The sequence below is a fragment of the Panthera tigris genome, chromosome B4, assembly GCF_018350195.1.
Source record: "Panthera tigris isolate Pti1 chromosome B4, P.tigris_Pti1_mat1.1, whole genome shotgun sequence".
NCBI lineage: Eukaryota > Metazoa > Chordata > Mammalia > Carnivora > Felidae > Panthera > Panthera tigris.
The window spans coordinates 77,080,503-77,099,406 of NC_056666.1; the positions used below are offsets into that span (position 1 = coordinate 77,080,503).

Genomic DNA, 18,904 nt, shown 5'->3' on the forward strand with positions numbered 1-18,904 from the left:
GGTTTTGGCTCAGGTCATGATCTCATGGTTCTGGAGACTGAGCCCCAAGTCAGGAGCCTCGCTGACAGCGAGAAGCCCGCTTGGGATTCTCTCTCCTCACTCCCTCTCTCTCTGTTCCTCCCCTTCTTGCTCGCTTTCAAAACGGGCTTGAGCTCACCTGATGTAGAACTCGAACTCATGAACTATGAGATCATGACCTGAGCCAAAGGCAGATGCTTAATGCCTGAGCCACCCAGGCGCCCCTGAGAAAAATGTTTTAGTATAACAGTTTTTGTTAAGTTCGGGGTAACCTTTCAATTTCACCAAAGTTCTGTGTGGAGAAATACTGAAAGCAGATTATCAAGACGGATTCCTCAACTCCTGGGTCTTAACCGTGGGAGGAACAGAGTTTGGATGATGGAAGCAATACAATTTATAGACTTCAAAGGAGATTTAGCTTAATTCCAACTAAACAGTACCTGGGGAGCCAGGATTCCTACTGAAACACTGTATCTTTTAAACACCTCTAATTTTGGGGACTAAGATCCAAGAAGCTTCTCTGGGCTTGATTCAAAGGACATTGGTGGGTAAAATGGTAGGGAGGTAGTTCCTGGTGCCCTCTCTGTATACATAGAATGGGTCTGGGAAATTCTGGCCCTTTCCAGGATGGAAGGTAAACCAACTCATCACCCCAGGGATGTTTCTAATGACACTCCTCTGGGACAAGCTTCCCACCACCATTTTTGTTTCAATCTCGTGAGATGGTTCTGGAACTTCTGAAACTTCCCTGGGGTTCTTACTGCTTGGGAGAGAACATATGTAAAAGAGTTAAATAAGCAAAAAAAAAAAAAAAAAAAGCCTGGGGGTACCTGGGTGGCTGGGTTAAGCGTCAGACTTCGGCTCAGGTCACAATCTCACAGTTCATGGGTTTAATTAAGTAAGCCCTGCATGGGGCTCTCTGCTGTCAGCATGGAGCCCACTTCGGATCCCCTGTCTCCCTTTCTCTCTGCCCATCCCCACTCTCTCTCTCTCTCTCTCAAAAATAAATAAACATTAAAAAAAATTAAGTCTGGATAAGTCAAAATATAAAGGTAGTTATTTCTTGCACACGAGAATCGGATTTCTATTATCAATAAACATTTTTAATTGTGAAAAAAATAGTAGCATCAGTGTAAGGTGGTTGGGGAATATGGAAAGGAAGAAGGCTCAGGAGATGGAGCACATTCATCAGGAGGTGAGGTCTCCATAGTCTGTCCCTCCTGGTCTGGCCTTTTACTGTGGTATCCAGCACCTGGCAAGAACTAGTATGGACACTATGTCTGCTCAGGCTGTCAACTAGTTGACCAGGTAAGGGATAGGGGAGCAGCCAGCGACTCTTAACTGTCCTTCCCTTCGACCTTGAAAACACTGAAGATGATTGGGCACATACTCATGTTGTCGGGTACAGCTCCACCTTCTTGGGCAGCCACAGAAACCCGCTATATTAGAAAGGCCTGGCTAACGACATCATGAGCAGTTTCCTTTGTGTCCCTGGTGTCAGTGACGCTGGCATTCATTTGGGCCTGTGTCCTAGAAAGAGCTCAGGTTTGCCTATATCGATCAGTGCTGCTCACTGGTTTCAGATAAAACTTGCGCCTAATAAATTAAATAGTGTGTTAACACCGGAGCCTGGATAAGCTCCTTGGGGCCCGGGAGTCATTAGATGAAATATTCCTCCTTCTCCCTGCCCTTGGCTGAGTCACTCTCCATTTGGAGGATGGCGCTGGGCTCTCCTTCTGCAGGTTCGTAGGTGACGTAGCTGCCTTTGTTCTTGTACAGGTAAAAGAAGATCAAGATCACGACCGAGAGCAGGGTGAGGAAGACCACGGTGATAACAACTTGGAAAGGAGAGGGAAAATGCAGACATGTTTCAGGACTGAGGATGTCTCAGCAATTCATGGGGCCCCCTGAATTTGACGATTCCCTCGCTATGTATAAGCACCCTCACTATTTCTAAGAACCAGGGTTCTAATTAACCGGTGGCCACTTGCAAATCCATATTCCCCAAGTCCAACTTCCATGGTGCATGACCCCCGGAGTACCTTGGTACTTAAGCTAAGGACACAAGGCTTTTGATTTCTGACAAAACAACTCCCTCTCAACCGGTTCCTGATGATTAGGATAGAAACAGGAAGGAGGGAAACAGGAAATACCTTATCCCAAGAGGAAGGCATTTTAAAACCCACAGCCTCCTGCAGGGATTTCTCTGATCCCTCCCATCCTCTTCCTCACCCACTTGACAAACCACACACATCCTCATCTCTCCCCGCATAGTGGAGTGTAGCGCCCGTACTCGCTTACATCTGTTTGTGGCCACTTCCCACGTTTACCGGCAGTGTCTCTGGCACAGAGCCTCTAGGAGTCTTTTACAGCCTTGCGTGTGTGCGTGTGTAAGATAACCTATGTGCCCAAACGAGCCCATTACTGGATTTGGTCTCCAATCTGTGGTGCTTTCCTGCATAGGGAAAATCCTAGTTCGGCCACTGGGTTCCCCATCTGTGGAGTGAGATAGCCGTGGAATTCAAGAGGTCTCTCGGATTTGGCTCAGGGCGTTTGTTACCTGCTATGAGTGCTGTGCTGGCCTCGGCTTTGGGGGACAGGGCTTCAGTGGCCTGCAGGATTGGGGTGGTCATCGGCTCTTCTGGAAAATTTAGAAAAGTGAAAAGGGAAATGGGGTGAATTCTTCTGTCCTAAAACATACATCCGTCCTTCAAATTTTACCACCCCACCTCTTCCCTAATAAAGAAGTTATCATTCAACTCCTGTAGTAAATCCGTATAGAAAAACCTGGAGAAGAGAAGAGAAAATAAACTACCATCCAAAGACCATGAACAAGTTGATGGGTTTCTCTCTGCCTAATATAGTGGTTAAGAGTATGGGCTCTAGAGCCTAAATGATGAGGTTAGAATCTGAGCTCTGTCCTTTACTGGCTGTTACCTTCAGAAAATTACCTACCCCCCCCCGCCCCGCCCCCCTGCATGTGTCAGCTTCCTCACCTGCAAAATGGAGATAAAAGTATCTACTTTATAGGCTTGTTGTGACAGGTAGTAAGTAACTCAATAAAGGTAAGCTATTGTGGGGCACGTGGGTGGCTTAGTTAAGGGCTCAGGTCATGATCTCACAGTTCATGAGTTCGAGCCCCGCATTGGGCTCTGTGCTGACAGCTCGGAGCCTGGAGCCTGCTTCGGATTCTGTGTCTCTCTCACTCTCTGCCCCTCCCACACTTGTGCTCTGTCTGTCTCTCTCAAAAATAAATGAGTGTTAATACATGGTCTTACAAACTCTTTGTAAACGTTATTTTAAAATAATGAAACGAATGCTCCTCTCTTATTAAAACCCTTTCCTACACTTCCAGAGTAGGCCCTGTAATTTAAAAGGTTCCAAAACAAGGCCTCTCCTACCCTAAAATACATCTCCTACCTCCTCCTGCTATTGTTCTATCCGTCCTTTAGAGCCTGAAAGTCCCGCCACTAAGGTCATTACCTAGGGTGGGAACACTCAGAACTACAGGTCTCCAGAAGTCCCTTTTAAGTGTTTATGCGGGCAGTCAGGGAGACGGAGCCCGTTTAGTTCTTGCCCCAGTTAGCATTTTCATGTAGGGATTTGAAGAGGCACCAGGTTCAGTTAACTGCAGGACAGAGGTATCCTGGGGAAAACAGGGGGCATTATTCAATATTCATTCAATAAATAATAGCAGCACTCATTAACTGCCTACCCTTTGCCAGGTACTGTGCCAGGCACACCGGAGATGCAATGGTGAGCAAAATGGTGTCCCTTCCCGGAGCCTACCCTCCACCATGCCACGGTTCACAGTTAATGACCACGATACATGAAACAAAGGAAATCGCCGGGCACTCGGGAAATCATGTGACTTGGGCTTGATCTAGTCCTCCAGCAGGTGCAGCCTCCACAGGAAGTAAGATTTGAGGTGGGAGCCAAAGCAGGGGTAGGTGTTTACAGGGGAAGAGGGACAAGAGGTGGGGCACATTCTAGGCAGAGAAAAGAGCCCGGGTCAAAGCTCTGAGACAAGAGCCGGTGCGGCTGGACCACAGGGCAAGAGCGTGACTCCTGTCTAATGCCTGACACCTGCAGGTTTCCATTTAGGGCAAGTGAAATGAAGTCACCAGTGGTGGGCCTGGGAGCCGTGTTGAAAGGGGCCAATGGTGGTGAAGGGTCTTTTTTTTACACAAGCCAAGAAGAGGCCTGATGAACCTGGTCTTGCAACAAAGCAGAGGTGAGCCGCCTACAGCACCTGCCCTCCCCACGCCAGGCCAAACCCTTCTCCACTATTCTCCACTCTTTCTTTAGGAATGGATAGCTCAGCCACTCCATGGCCTTGGGCAAATGGTTACATCCCTCCCATTCACTCAAGTGCTCTAGTGTTGCTGATGGGGGGTGACATTAACCAACTTTGCAGGGTGATGGTGAAGCCTGAAAGAGCTCGGAAGCATCACAGAGTGCTTACTACTCAATATATTATTTAAGGTGACTTTGTTTATGTGCTCAGTGATTAAAAGCTGCTCTCGGTTGGAACCCTGCACCGACAAATTACTAGGTGACCCCTTAAGGAAGTTACTAAATCTCTCTGAGCTTCAGTTTCTTGATTTCCAAAATGGGAGCATGGTGGGCAGCTGGTGAGATGGCTCCAGACGATCCTTGCCACCTGGTATTTATACCTTTGTGTAAGCCCCTCTCCCTGTGCGTGGGCTGGACCCAGCGACTTCTAACAAACAGAATACAGCAAAAGCGATGGGATGTCATTTCTGATAGACACCCTGAACTTACCCTCCTGGTCAGACTCTGACTGCTGCCTCTTAACACGTACACTTTCCTCCCCCAAACGTCCCAGGGCTGGCTGCACTCCTTTGCACTCCACCTTCTAGAATCCTGTACAGATGCTCTTAGTTTTGACTTTCTTTTGTCTTTCTTTCTTTCTTTCTTTCTTTCTTTCTTTCTTTCTTTCTTTCTTTCTTTCTTTCTTTCTTTCTTCCTTCCTTCCTTCCTTCCTTCCTTCCTTCCTTCCTTCTTCTCTCTCACTCTCTTTCTCTCTTTCTTTTAAGTAGGCTTCACGCCCAGCGTGGAGCCCAATGTGGGGCTTGAACCCATGACCCTGAGATCAAGGCCTGAGCTGAGATCGAGTTGGACCCTTAACTGACTGAGCCACCCAAGCATCCCAGTTTTGCCTTTCCTAAACATGAGAAAACATAAGACATACAAAAAGCCCTGAGAAGTACAGTTTATGTACAGAATCTTAAGTATAAAAATTAAGAGGATTCCGTTCAATCCACCAACAGCAATTTACTTTGCACCTACTGGGTACCTGAGGCAGAGTCATAGATGCTGGGAAAGGTGACAGTGATGAGGTCAACCAGGGACCGGACCATGGAGCTCAATCTCAGTGAGGGTTCAGAGGACAGATACATATGACTCCCTGGAAAGAGAGTCTGGGGCGGAAGATGATTCCTATTTGGGAAATTCTGCAAACGATCCCGATTATGACAGCTGCTATTTCCTAAGTCCCTGCTTTGTGCTGGGTGCTTTATATACATGCTTATTAATCCTTACAACATCAATCACTTCCAAGTAGGTGTTTTTATTTGCTAATGTGGACCTGGAGGCCCTGGGGGAGTTAAGTGACATGAGTCACGTCACACATGAAGGAACAGTGCATGGAGCCAAGCTCTGAATCCAGGACTACCCGCTCCAAAGCCCGAGCAAGGTATTTACACTAACACTTCCTACTACCCTCCTTTCCTCTTTTTTCGAATAGTGAAGGAGAGGAGGAGATCATAAAAGGTAACCATGAGGCAGCACAAGAAACTTTCCAGAAAGTTCAAGGGTTTAAAAGATACAGATAAAGGCGGAAGAAGAACCAGCTGGCCACAATCAACGACACACTGTGGTGTCACAAAGAGTGCATCCTTAAGGGCAACTGGTAAGCAGGGAGTGAAGTCAGCGTGATGTGGGAGCCACATTACTTCATATGCAACCTCCCTGACTTTAATGTTGGATGTGATCAGAGGCAAGCTGGCTACAACTAAAGGGTACATTTCAGCAATAGACCTTCACAGACAGAAGATTCAACAGAAGTGCCTTCCTTGGATGCCGTTCTTGGTCGGTTTCCATTTACGCAAAGCCATCTGGTGAGGCAGGAAGTACGAATGAAGGAGGTACAAAGAAATTTACCTCTCTATGAAGACAATGGATTAATGAAGAAGGCAGACCCAACATCAGATTTTTACTTCTGATGAAAATGGTCTCTTTTGGAAGTGAAGGCTCTTGGGAATCTACTTCTAAAAGGAGGAAGCACACCTCTCAGGAACAAAGGCTCATCCATTTTGTTGCATGTGTCGGAATTTCCTTCGTTTTAGGGCTGAATAATGGGACACAGGAAATTCTGACACGTGTTACAAAATGGATTCCACTTATAGGAGGTACCTAGAACAGTCAAGTTCATAGGGACGGGAAGTAGAATGGTGGTTGTCAGGAGCTGGGCAGAGGAGGGATGCGGAGTTGTTGTTTAATGGGTATGAGAGTGTCAGTCTGGGAAGACGAGAAATTTCTGGAGATGGATGGTGGTGATGGTTGCACAACAATGTGAATATACTTAATAGACATAATATTGTAAATGTTATGTATAATTTTACGATAGTTAAAAAAACCCTTTTCTTTATACAGTTTACATTCTCAGAAGGGGAAGATGGACAATAAACTAAGTAAGTTAAAGATATACTGTATTAGATGATGATTGGTGCTATGTAGAAAAAAAGAGCAGGAAGGGGGTTGGGGCTTGGCCTGTGGATAGGGGTAGACGGAGAGTCTTCCTGATAAAGTGACTGGAGAAAAGACCTATGGAAGGCGAGGAAGGCAGCTGGGCAGAGATCTGGGCAGAGGGAACAGCAAGTGTGAGGTGGGGGTATCCACAATAGTGGAAAGCACTGGGGCTGTAGAACGCTTGGCATGCGTTAAGGCATGGCATGGAGGTCATCGTGGAGGGGGGGGATGCCAGCAAGAGGAGATGGAATTAAAGGGGCTGTATATTTTGGCTTTTTCAGTGACTGAAATGAGAACCTTTAGAGGTTTTTGAGCAGGGACTGGATTTATATCTCAAAGCAGTGCTTTTCAGCCTCTGTGGTACATAAGAATCTCCTGAGGATCTTGTTAAAATGCAGATTCTGATTTGGTGGGTCTGGGGACGGCAGGGGGGTGGGGTGGGGCTGAAATTCCAAAGACCATACTTCTTCTTCTTTTTTAATGTTTATTCCTTTTTGAGAGAAAGTGTTCAAGGGGAGGGGTAGAGAGAGAGAGGGAGACAGTGGATCTGAAGCGGGTTCTGCACTGACAACAGAGAGCCTGACTCCCGGAGGCTCGAATTCATGACATGAACTGAGCTCATGAACACAATTACATGACCTGAGCCAAAGTCTGTCACTTAACCAACCGAGCCAGCCAGGTGTCCCCAAAGACCACACTTTTGAAACGATGAGACCACCATGTTGTGAAGAAGCCCGATGTAGCCCACAGGAGGATGAGAGGCTCCACGTGGGGAAACTGAGGCACCCCACGCTCGGCTGACAGCTAGAAGCAGCTGCTAGATGTGTGAGGGAGCCTGTTTTGGACCTTCCAGCCAACTGAAGCTGTGGGAATGGGCACAGACGAAACCAGCAGAAGTGTGCCAGCAGTCCCACAGAATTGTAAGAAATAATAAAATTGTTCTTATTGTAAGCCACTGGTTGTTGAGGTTTGTGATGCAGCAATGGGTAACTGAAACAGAAGCTGATTTTTTTTTTTTTTTTAGAGCCCCAATGTGGGGCTTGAACCCACAACCCTGAGATCAAGGCCTGAGCTGAGATCAAGAGCCGGACCCTTAACCAACTGAATCCCAACCCTGCAGGTGCCCCCAAACAGAAACTGATTTTAAAGGATCCCTTTGCCGTGTGGACAAGGGGCTGTGGGAAGATAGGACAGGGGTAGAAGCAGGTTGTTGTACCCTCCCCAAGGCCACAGCTGCATCCACCCAAAAGGGGTGACTTTTTCTACTGGCTTGGAAGCACTGACTGGGTCTAGTGGCAGCCCAGTGAGAAAGTGGTGGGATTCTGGCAAGGGTGACGGCAAGGTTTTGGGACTGAGTAACTGGAGGGCATGGTGTCACCCGAGATGGGAAGCCTGCAGGAGGAACAGATGTGGAAGGGAAGATCAGAATTCAATTCTGGACACGACTGCTTATTAGACATCCAAGTGCAGATGTTAAGACTGGAATTTTGGGAAGAGGTCTGGACTGGAGGTTTAAAAAGTCAGCATATTAAAGCCCATGAGAGTGTGTGAGATCACCAAGGGAACAAGTACCAATATGCAGGCCCAAGGGCTGAGCCCACAAAGGAAAGAGCAAAGGAGACTGAGGAGTAACAGCCAAACAGATCAGGTACTAGCATTACTGGGTTTGACCACGCAGGGCTCACATGTTGTCATGACCCGGACAACACAAGCTGTAGTGAAATCCGGTGTCAAAGGCCCTGGTTTACAGTGGATTCAAGGAAAGAAAAAAAAAAAAAAATGGAAGAGGAGGAACTGGGAGCAGAATATAGATAAACTTTTTCCTGTAAATATGAGCAGAGCAATGGGGCTGTAGTGGGAGGGGGATGGGAGTTTAGGGTTTTTGTTTATTTTTTTAAGGATGGGAGAAATGACAGCATGTTTATTTATGGATAGGAATAACTCAGAGAGGGAACAGCTGGTGATACGTGAGGGAGGAGAGTGGCTCCAACCACGTCCTTGACAGGGACGGGACCCAGTGCACAGAGAGACTGGCTGGCTGCAGGAGGAGCAGAGATCTGGTGTCACTGACACGCACGGGGGCAGGCGGCAGGTGCGCGGGGGCGGTGGGAGCCTCTGGCAGTTCCTTCTGAGAAGTTTAATTTGCTCAAGAAAATAGAACGCAAGGTCATCAACTGAGAGTGAGGATGGGGACTGGAGTTTAAGGAGAGTTGAAAGGTGCGGTAGGAGTAAATAGCCTCTTATCACAGAGCATGGGTAAGACTGTTTCTAACATCCTGCGGAGTAGTACAGGCTGGCTCTAAGGTCTAAGTGGAGAAGTGATTGACCATCAAGAAACGAAGTGATGCACGTGTAACCACAGGGTCTTCCGCTAGGATCTGACCTCGGTTCTTTCTGAATTGATACTATTATGTCAAACCACGCCGGTTCTAAATTTATGGTCCCTCTGTAATTCAAAATAAGTCGTAAGATAGGTATAAGAAAGTTCATGTAATTCAAAATATGTCGTAAGATAGGTATAAGAAAGTTCAATATCATTTTTCCCTTCTGATAGTAACTCTGCCTTTTTTGCTTGCCTTGTAAGACACTGCACGGTAAATCCTTTGCAAGATCTTTAGGATCTTTTTTTGGTGATCTGCTTTACTGGTGCCTTCTACACGAGCTTAGTGTGGAAGGGCTCAGTGCCCTTTGGGTAAAGGCAGACTCCTGCAGGCCCAGGGAACGTTCCACAAATTTGTGCAAGTCTCCAAGCAAGAGGGGCAACCAGTAAACTGATGAACAGAGAGATTTCAACTGACTGCAGAAATGGGCCAAATTGAACAAGATGAGAATTCGACAAGAGTCCTCGGTCTTAGGTTCAGCAAACCAACTATTCATGAAGAAAGAAGGGGGGCGCCATGGCTTAGCAGTAGCATATATAAAGACTTACAGTGAGATCAGTGGAAAGCAACTGGTACTAGAAGGATATAACCCAAAATGGCAACAAGAGTGATAGCTAGGTGGTGGAATTTTCGATGATTTGTAATTTCTTCTACATGCTTTTCAACTGCGTGGATCTACTTCTCAGGAGGATCCCCCCCCCCCGCAGAATACAATATAGTACTGTAAATGTATTTTCTCTTCCTCATGATTTTCCTAATAACATTTTCTTTTCTCTAGCTTACTTTACTGTAAGAATACAGTGTATAGTATGCATAACATACAGAATATATGTTCTGTGTGTGTGTGTGCGTTATATGTATATACAATCGAGTGTTATTGGTAAGGCTTTTGGTCAACAGTAGGCTATTAGTAATTAAGTTTGGGGGGGGAGTCAAAAGTTATACATGGATTTTTTTTTTTTTAACGTTTATTTATTTTTGAGACAGAGAGAGACAGAGCATGAATTGGGGAGGGGCAGAGAGAGAGGGAGACACAGAATCCGAAACAGGCTCCAGGCTCTGAGCTGTCAGCACAGAGCCCGACGCGGGGCTCGAACTCATGAACTGTGAGATCATGACCTAAGCCGAAGTCAGACGCTTAACTGACTGAGCCACCCAGGCGCCCCTATACATGGATTTTTGACTGTGTGGAGGTTGGTGTCCCTAATCCCCATGTTGTTCAAGGGTCACCTGTTCTTTTACAATCTTAAAAAAAGTTAGGGGCGCCTGGGTGGCTCAGTTGGTTAAGCATCCGGCTTCAGCCCAGGTCATGATCTCACAGTTCATGAGTTCGAGCCCCGCACTGGGCTCTCTCTCTGCTGTCAGCAAGAGCCTACTTTGGATCCTCTGTCCCCCTCTGTCTCTCTTCCCCTTCCCTGTTCGTGTATTTTTTTCCTCTCTCTCTCAAAAATAAAAAAAATAAATAAATAAAATTTTTTTTTAACTTGCTGTCATCTTAGGCCCCCGTTAATATAAATATGGTCTCTAATAATGGAGGTAACAATGTGGACCTACTTTGTGCCACTGTTAGACTGCAGAGCTGCATCAGGGTGTGACAGCCAAAATAATGGTGAACAGCCAAAATAATGAAAGGCTTGGAAACTGTATCAGATAAGGAAAGCTTGTAAGACAAAGTCCAGACAGAACACCTAGGGAGAGCCCAGAATTTGAATATTATCTTCAAATATGCCGAGGGATGGCCTGTGCAAGAGGACCACTGGCGGAAACTAATGGGAGAGAGAGGTCTCACCCCCCCCCCCCCCCCCCCCGGGCAGGAAGAGCAAAACGGGTCACATGCTTCATGGGGTACTGGAGAGAGAATTTTAGCACAGAATGGGTGGGTGAACTAGCTGACCCTCAGGAACTTTCTCAGCCTTAATTTTGGAATTAAAAAAAAAATTTTTTTTTAATGTTTATTTATTTTTGAAAGAGACAGAGCACAAGCAGGGGAGGGGCAGAGAGAGAGGGAGACACAGAATCCGAAGCAGGCTCCAGGCTCTGAGCTGTCAGCACAGAGCCTGACGCGGGGCTGGAACTCACAAACCTTGAGATCATGACCTGAGCCGAAGTTGGGACACTTAACTGAGCCACCCAGGCGCCCCAATTTTGGAATTTTTATAAAGTGAAAGTGTTCCTTTAGAATTTTCTTCGAAATCAAAGTTCTGAACTGGTGAAATCTCAGTGAAGTCTCTAGTTTAGTTATCAGGATTATACCGATGTTAATGTGTTGGTTTTCGCAACGTGTCATGGTCGTGTAAGATACTGACATTAGGAAAACCGGCTGAAGAGTACATGGGAACTCTCTGCATTATTTTTGCACCTTTTCTACAAATCTAAATTCCTCCAAAATAAAATGTTTACTTTTTTTTTTTTTTTTAAATCGAATTTTGAACTCCACTCCACTAAAGGTCACGGGGTATCCTAGGTGCTAATGAGCTAGGGTCTTCAGGCTTCAAGTGTCACAACTGTAACCTATGGGGGTGCCTGGCTGGCTCAACTGGTAGAGCCTGTGACTCTTAATCTCAGGGTTTTGAGAGACATAGGGAGCAAGCGGGGGAGGAGCAGAGAGAGAGGGAGAGAGAATTCCAAGCAGGCTCCGGCCTATCACTGCAGAGCCCAAAGACGATGTGGGGCTCAAACTCACAAACCTCGCGATCATGACCTGAGCCCAAGTCCAAGAGTCAGAAGCTTAACCGACTGAGCCAACCAGGTGCCCCTTAACCTCAGGGTTGTGAGTTTAAGCCCCATGTGGGGCATGGAGCCTACATAAAATTAAAAAAACAAAACTGTAGTCTATATTTGCACTTTATACATTATAACATACATTATTTTCTCTCCACCCCACGGTGGTGATGTAAACAGGGTTGGTGTTATCATTATGTACGAGCTCAGCAAACTGCATCAAGCAGCCCAGAGTTACTCGGCAGTTGGCTGAGTTGGGCTTCAAATCTATCTCCTTATTTCAAGGTTCTTTCCACCGCACAGTACCAGCTCTCCAGGTTCTGGAAACATCTCTGCTCTACTCCCAGCTAGCCATTTTGTTTACATGTCCACTGGGTTTGGTTCCCGGAGTTTTACTGGAGAACGGAAAGGGTGTTCACTATAGCACTGTTCGCAAGAGTTGACACATATCTGAATGTCTATCGGCAGGGGATGGTTAAATAAATTACAGGCCATTCATTCTGGAAACACTATACAGTTGTTAAAAGGAACATGGTTAGATCTGCTATTACTGACACAGGATATACGGTTAGATGAAAGAAGCAAATTGCTAGGGCAGTAATGTGTAATATGATTACGTGTTTGAAAAAAAGTAAATTAAAATGAAACTATAAACGTACACACACACACACACACACACACATATGTCTGCGTATACACCGAAAAGGTCTAGAAGGCTACTCCTTAAGTGGCATGTCACAGCTTTTTTTAAAAAAATAATTTTTAAAATTGTTTATTTATTTATTTGGAGAGAGAGACAGACAGACAGACAGACAGAGCGAGCACCAGCAGGGGAGGGGCAGAGAGGGAGAGGGAGAGAGAGAATCCCAAGCCGACTCTGTGCTGTTGCCGGGATGCGGGGCTCCATCCCACGAACCGTGAGATCACGACCTGAGCTGAAACCAAGAGGTGGACGCTTAACCGACTGAGCCACCCAGGCGTCTTGCATGTAACAGCTTTTTAATGAAAAAATAAACAACAGGGGCACCTGGGTGGCTCAGGCGGTTAAGCGTCTGACTTTGGCTCAGGTCATGATCTCAAGGTTTGTGGGTTCGAGCCCCGCATCGGGCTCTGTGCTGACAGCTCGGAGCCTGGAGCCTGCTTCGGATTCTGTGTCTTCCTCTCTCTCTGCCCCACCCCTGCTTGCACTCTGTCTCTCTGTCTCAAAAATGAATAAACATTAAAAAAAAAAATTAAAACAAAAGAAAAAGGGAACAACAACCAAGTAAACTTAAGTTCAGGAAGCCTGGCAAAAAAAGGGGGTAAATGGCTTATAGCTTTCCTACCATCATCTCCTGTTCCTACCCTGCTTCTCTCCTGTCTCCCTGTCCAAATAAAGGAATAATGATGTTACTCTCTTCCTTCCCTTCTCAGACATGGAAGGACTGTAACACCATTTTTCGTTCAGGCGGGAGGCTTAGGGTACAGGACCACAGTAAGATTTGAGGCTCCACCCAAATCCTAACCAACAGCAAATGAACTTCAAGATCTATTTTGCCTATTTACCCTTTTTTGGTTCTTGTTAACCCAGATACCTGTCGGTTTCCTTGTGACCCCTGTTTCCAGGCTAAATCTCTTATCACTGAGGGATCAGATCCTTTGCCACTTCAGTTTGCCAACCTACTTATTTGCTCTAAGCTTGCCCAACAAAGGGCGGCTCCCCCAGTTCTCCTTTCTATGGGAACCCGCCCTGGAAGTCTGCTCCCTTTCTCCTTCCTTCTCTTTCATGTGCCTGGGCCAACGGGGTGGAGTGAGACTCTGAGACCGATGTACGATGGCAGAAAAACCACAGGCTTTGGAGTAAACCAGACCTGGCACAAAATCCTGCCTCGGCCTTTATTAGGCACATGACCTTGGGAGAATTTAATCTCTGTACATTTCTTCATTGCCCCGAACGTCAGTTTTTGCTTCTCCAAAATGAGAATAAAACCTGTTCACAGGGCTGTGAGTAGGAATAAGCAAGATGAAAAAGGTGGGGGGTCTAATTCAGAGTGAAGACAACCTAGGATGTGGCTGTGTAATTAGGTGGCACAAGAGATGGGCTTAACCTGGCGCAGGGCAGGGGGAGACACAGCCCACAATGCCAGTTTCCACTCCACCCTGCTTTCAATAGGGCGGCTTGTGTGCTGGGCACAGCAGGCACAATGCCTAGGGTCTACAGTACTTTAGGGGCCCATCAAAGTGTTTTCTGAGGATTTTAATTGTAGCGATTTAAATTTCTTTTAAAATCAGAAGAAAAAAATGGAATGTTAGGTCAAGGAAACTGTCATATTGTTATATCAATCAATTATTAATTATAAATATAAAATAATGGTTTCATTATATCAATATTGTGTTCTTCTTTATACCAACACGGTTGTAAAACAATTTTTCAATTAGCAATAATCACACCTTCAATATCATAGCGTTGGCTGTGATACAGCCACTATGCAAGCTTAAAAACTACAATTTTATATAAATGTAAATATATTTTTTAATGGAAGAATGGGCTCACAAAGGCAAAAGTACCAAGGGCCTCTGAAAGCCATAACGTGTCCTCACTTTCAACACTCCCAAAGGATCTCCTTTAGGACATCTTTATAGATTAGGGAAAAGGGATGTGAGGCGGCATAGGTGGGGAGGCGGGGAAGCCACAAGCAAGACTCTCAATTATCCCATCCTTCAAAGTACAAGCCCTCCCCCTGTCTGTGATTTCCCTGTCCCTGTCAAGGAACTTTTGTTTGCTTGAACCCCATGAATGGGGGGCTGTATGATACATCCCAGAATACCACTTCATTCATGTCGCTCGTTGGGTCAAGAATACAAATATAAAACTCAACGACAACCACAAAACCAGCCAATTAAAAAACGGCCAAGGACTTGAATCGACATATCTGCAAAGGAGATATGCAAAAAAAAAAAAAAAAAAAAAAAAAAAAAGAAGGAAAGAAAAGAAGAGTGCTGTTAAGGATGCAGAGAAATTGGAACCTTTGTGCGTCGATGGTAAACAGTATGGCCGCTCCTCAAAAAATTAAACAGAAACACCACATGATCCAGCAATTTCACTACTGGGAATGTACCCAAAAGAACTGAAAGCAGGTACTCGAGAAGTCATTCATATTCACAGCAGCCTTATTCACAGTAGCCAAAAGGTGAAAGCAATCTATTGATGGGTGAATGGATACACAAAATGATGTATCATATATATATGTATAATGATGTATGTGTGCTATTATTCAGCCTTAAAAGGAGAGAAATTCTGACACATGGTGCAGCATGGATGAACCCTAGACATGTTAAGAGAGTCAGACAGAAAAGGACAAATATTGTATGATTCCACTTACATGAGGTACCTCGTCAAATTTCTACAGATAGAAAGTATATTGCTGGTCATTAGGCGCTGGAGGGCGGGGCAGTGGGGGGTTATTGCCTAATCAATACACAGTTTCAGTGTGGGAAGATGACAAAGTTCTGGAGATGGGCCGTCACGATGATTGCACAACAGTGTGAATGTTAATCAGTATTTAATACCACTGGGCTACCAAAACGTGGTTAAAATTGTAACATGTATAGTATCTGTATTTTACCACAAATTGAAAAAAGGAAAGAAGAGAATTTACCCAGGTCTTAATTCCTCAGTTAGCTGCCCAAGCATCACTTCTTTTCCCTCGGGGAGGTTTATTCTCACGGTCCTCTGCCCTCTCCTCCAGAACACCGTCCAGGACAAATGCAGTCTTGGTGGTTTCACACAAGGCACGAACCTGATCCGGAACACCCACTGTGCCCTTCTTGCTGTGTACAAACCTCATCGATTCTTTAAGCGTAAGTACTCCATTCCATTCCCCACTCACGAAGCCTTTGCTGACCAATCTGGACTCCTAGCCACTTCTCCCTTTCCTCATCTCTCACTGGACAACGAACATTGTGAATAGTGCGCATCACCAGTTACAGAGGACACTGTCTTAGACTTCCCTGGGGTTGTCACATGTCACATCAGTATAGTAGATAATGTCGGTCCTAATGACGAATGAGGCTGTGTATATGAAAACAAAGGTGTATAGACCAACCAAGGTTTTGTTCCCCACCCCCCCACCCTAAATGAGTACACAACGAAAACACAATCAGTGACTATCTGATGGTTTGTCTGGCTCAGCTTGGTTAGGGAACAAAAGGCAGGGAATCTGTTCTCAGAGTGAGGAGAGGTGGATCCCTGCCTGCAAGAAACAATGGGTTTTGATCCTGGACCGTAGCATCAGAGGAATGGAATTAAAAAGCAGGCAGGGGCACCTGGGTGGCTCAGCTGGTTAAGTGTCCGACTTCGGCTCAGGTCATGATCTCACGATCTGTGAGTTTAAGCCCCACATTGGGCTCTGGACTCTGGGCTGACAGCGCAGAGCCTGCTTGTCTCCCTCTCTCTGCTCCTCCCCCACGCTCTCTCTCAAAAATAAACAAACATTTAAAAAAACAAAACAAAAACAGACAGAATTCCTTTCCAGGAAAATGTGGGTCTCTAACAAGCACTTGTTTGTTACCAACGTTACTGAATGCTTACTAGATATGAGACACTGTTGCTAGGTGTTTTATATGTGGTATCTCATAATAACCTCGCAAGATAGGCACTATTTCCCCCATTTTACAGATGAGAAAACTGGAGCTTTGAGGGTAGATCACTCACTCAAGGTCACAAAGTTTTAAGTGGCAGTGTCGGGGACCAGCCCAGGTCCCCGCGATTTCAGATTCAAACCGCACCAAAGTAACCACTCTGGTTGCCCTCTGGGCCTTCCAGGCCCTTTGGAGGTGAGCACGGAGATCTGGGCTGAGGCCTCAGGGAATTCCAGGCCTGGGCTGGGGGTAGACGAATGTCTCTACCATTAGTATTAGGAAAGGCCTTCACCTACCTCCTGGAGAAGGCGTGGTTAGCAGGCTAGTCATCGCAGCAAGTGGAGAGACAGCAGATCTGTGGGAAGAGGGACAAAGACGCATGAGGTGGATGGGCCCCTACCTGGCGCTGGAGAGCCTTTGGGGCCAGGTTTTCGTGGGTCCCTTCCCTCATGGGGCTAGTCCTAAACCCTTCTCTTTGGGTTTCCCTGAGCACATCTTCGGGCTGGAGCTACCAAGAGCAGAGCCGAGATCTCTGGTACTTGGCGGACGCTGCCTTTGAACGTGCCACCCCGAGATCCTTTCACTCGGCCACCAACCACATTTACCTAAGGGATCTCTCCCGGCCTGAGAAAGTTAGGCGAAGGTATGCAAATTAGCAGCGCACCCCGTTTCGCCCGGCCACAGGCACGGGTGCTCTGCGCTTCGCGAGCCTGGCGGCTGCGCCCAGCCGTCCACTAGGGGTCAGGAGAGGGCCGGGAGGGCAGGACGCACCGGCCCCCCCGCGTGGGGGCAGGGTCGGGGCCTGGGGGCGGGGAGCCAGGCACCAGAACGTGGAGGTGAGGGGCCTCAGTCGCCTTCGGGCCCGTCCCCGACCAGCCGCCGTCGGGCCCTGGCCCGCTCCCCTCAGTCGTCCCTTCCCCGTCACGCTGCGCCGTCCGCGCACCCCCTGCCGTACCCCGCCCGCCGGCCACTAACGCCGAGCCCCGCTTGGCCCTGCGCGGACGTCGGGGCTGGCGCGGCGCGGACCCGGCGACTCGGCCTCGGCCCCGCCCCTCCAGCGTTACCGGCACAAGGCTCCCGGGGCAGCCCGCGGCGCGTGAGACCGGCCGTCCGGGGCGGGCGTTTCCGAGCGGCCGCGACGGGAGGCTCCGGCCGCTCTGGGCTGGCGTCGCGCCCGCGGCCGAGGCGACTGCCGTGTGCTCGCGGCCCCCGGGTTCGGCCGGGCCTCCCGCCCTCCCCAGGTGCCCTCCTCCGCGTGCTCACCTTCCCAGTCGGACGGGCTGCCGCGGAAAGGGCCCGGCGCCGCTCCGCGCGTCCTTTTGAACTCTCCGGGGGGCGGGAACGGCGGAGATTCGCCGAGGGCCGCCGAGGGACACCGAGCGGGAGGAAGCCGCGGACCGGGGCGCGGAGCTAGCTGCGGAGGCCGGCCGGGAGTGGGGGTGGGGGGGCCGGCCGACTGGGTGGGACAGGAAAAGAGGAGAGAAACCGCCCTCTGCAGGTTCCCTCTGCCCGCCCGGCCGCCGCTGCTCCCCCGGGAGGAAAGGCTGCTTTTCCTCGTCCGATTGTCACTTTCCTCTCCATCCGGAGCCGCTTCCTCCCTCGTCCCGAGGCTCCAGACGGCGTGGGATCGGAACTGGGATAACTGAGATCTGTCCGCTTTCCCCCGATCGACGGAATTTGAACTCCCAGCAAACGCGGAAAATCACGTTTACTTGCGTTTGCGTATCGTTTACGTAAACAGGTCCGCGTCCAGAAAGCTTGGAGCTTCCCGCGGCCGGGAAGCCGGGAGGCTCGGAGGGGGAGGGAAGCGGGGCCCCATCCGGATCTTCCTCCTCTGACATTCTTCCGAGGCTGTGTAGTATAGAGGGTAAGAGCGTCACGGACTTTGGATTCAAACGGTCCCAGCGCCGCGGCTTGTTAGCTGTATGACTTTTGGGCGAGTTACTTAACATCTCTAAAATCTGTTCTCTCATCCCTGAAATGAAGCCATTTCACGGCCACACTTCTAGCACCTGGTAAGAATCTCAACCTGTTAATCAGTGCCACACTTAAGCCATCTTGACTCACTTCTCTGTGGCAGGAAATGTTCTCATATTAATGAAGTCAATGACTAAGGATGTAATAGTATAAACACAGGCTCTGCCATCCGCCCTGCTGTGTGATCTTGGACAAGCGACCTTGGTTTCATTTCTCCATCTAGGGCAGTACCTCTTTCTTGGAGTTACTGGGGGTGGTGGAGGATCGAGTGTTAATACACCTAAAGCATTAGAACATTACCTGGCACATAGTAAGTGCTCAATAAATGGTAGCCATTTTTATATTGACTTCCTACTTAGAACTCAAGTGGTTTATTCTGCCTTCCATTCCAGTGATACAGACTTCCTTGCTTC

At 47.7% G+C, this 18,904-nt stretch overlaps 1 protein-coding gene across 1 annotated transcript; it reads right to left on the bottom strand.

The window, feature by feature from the left end:
• Positions 1 to 1,094: 1,094 nt before the first annotated feature.
• LOC102968786 (small cell adhesion glycoprotein) lies at positions 1,095 to 18,076 on the bottom strand (the record flags this gene model as incomplete). The annotated part of the gene is made up of 4 exons (XM_042993690.1): positions 1,095 to 1,856; positions 2,579 to 2,659; positions 16,811 to 16,869; positions 17,778 to 18,076. Coding segments are annotated over 4 exons (618 nt in total), but the record flags the coding sequence as incomplete, so codon positions are not given.
• Positions 18,077 to 18,904: the final 828 nt, after the last annotated feature.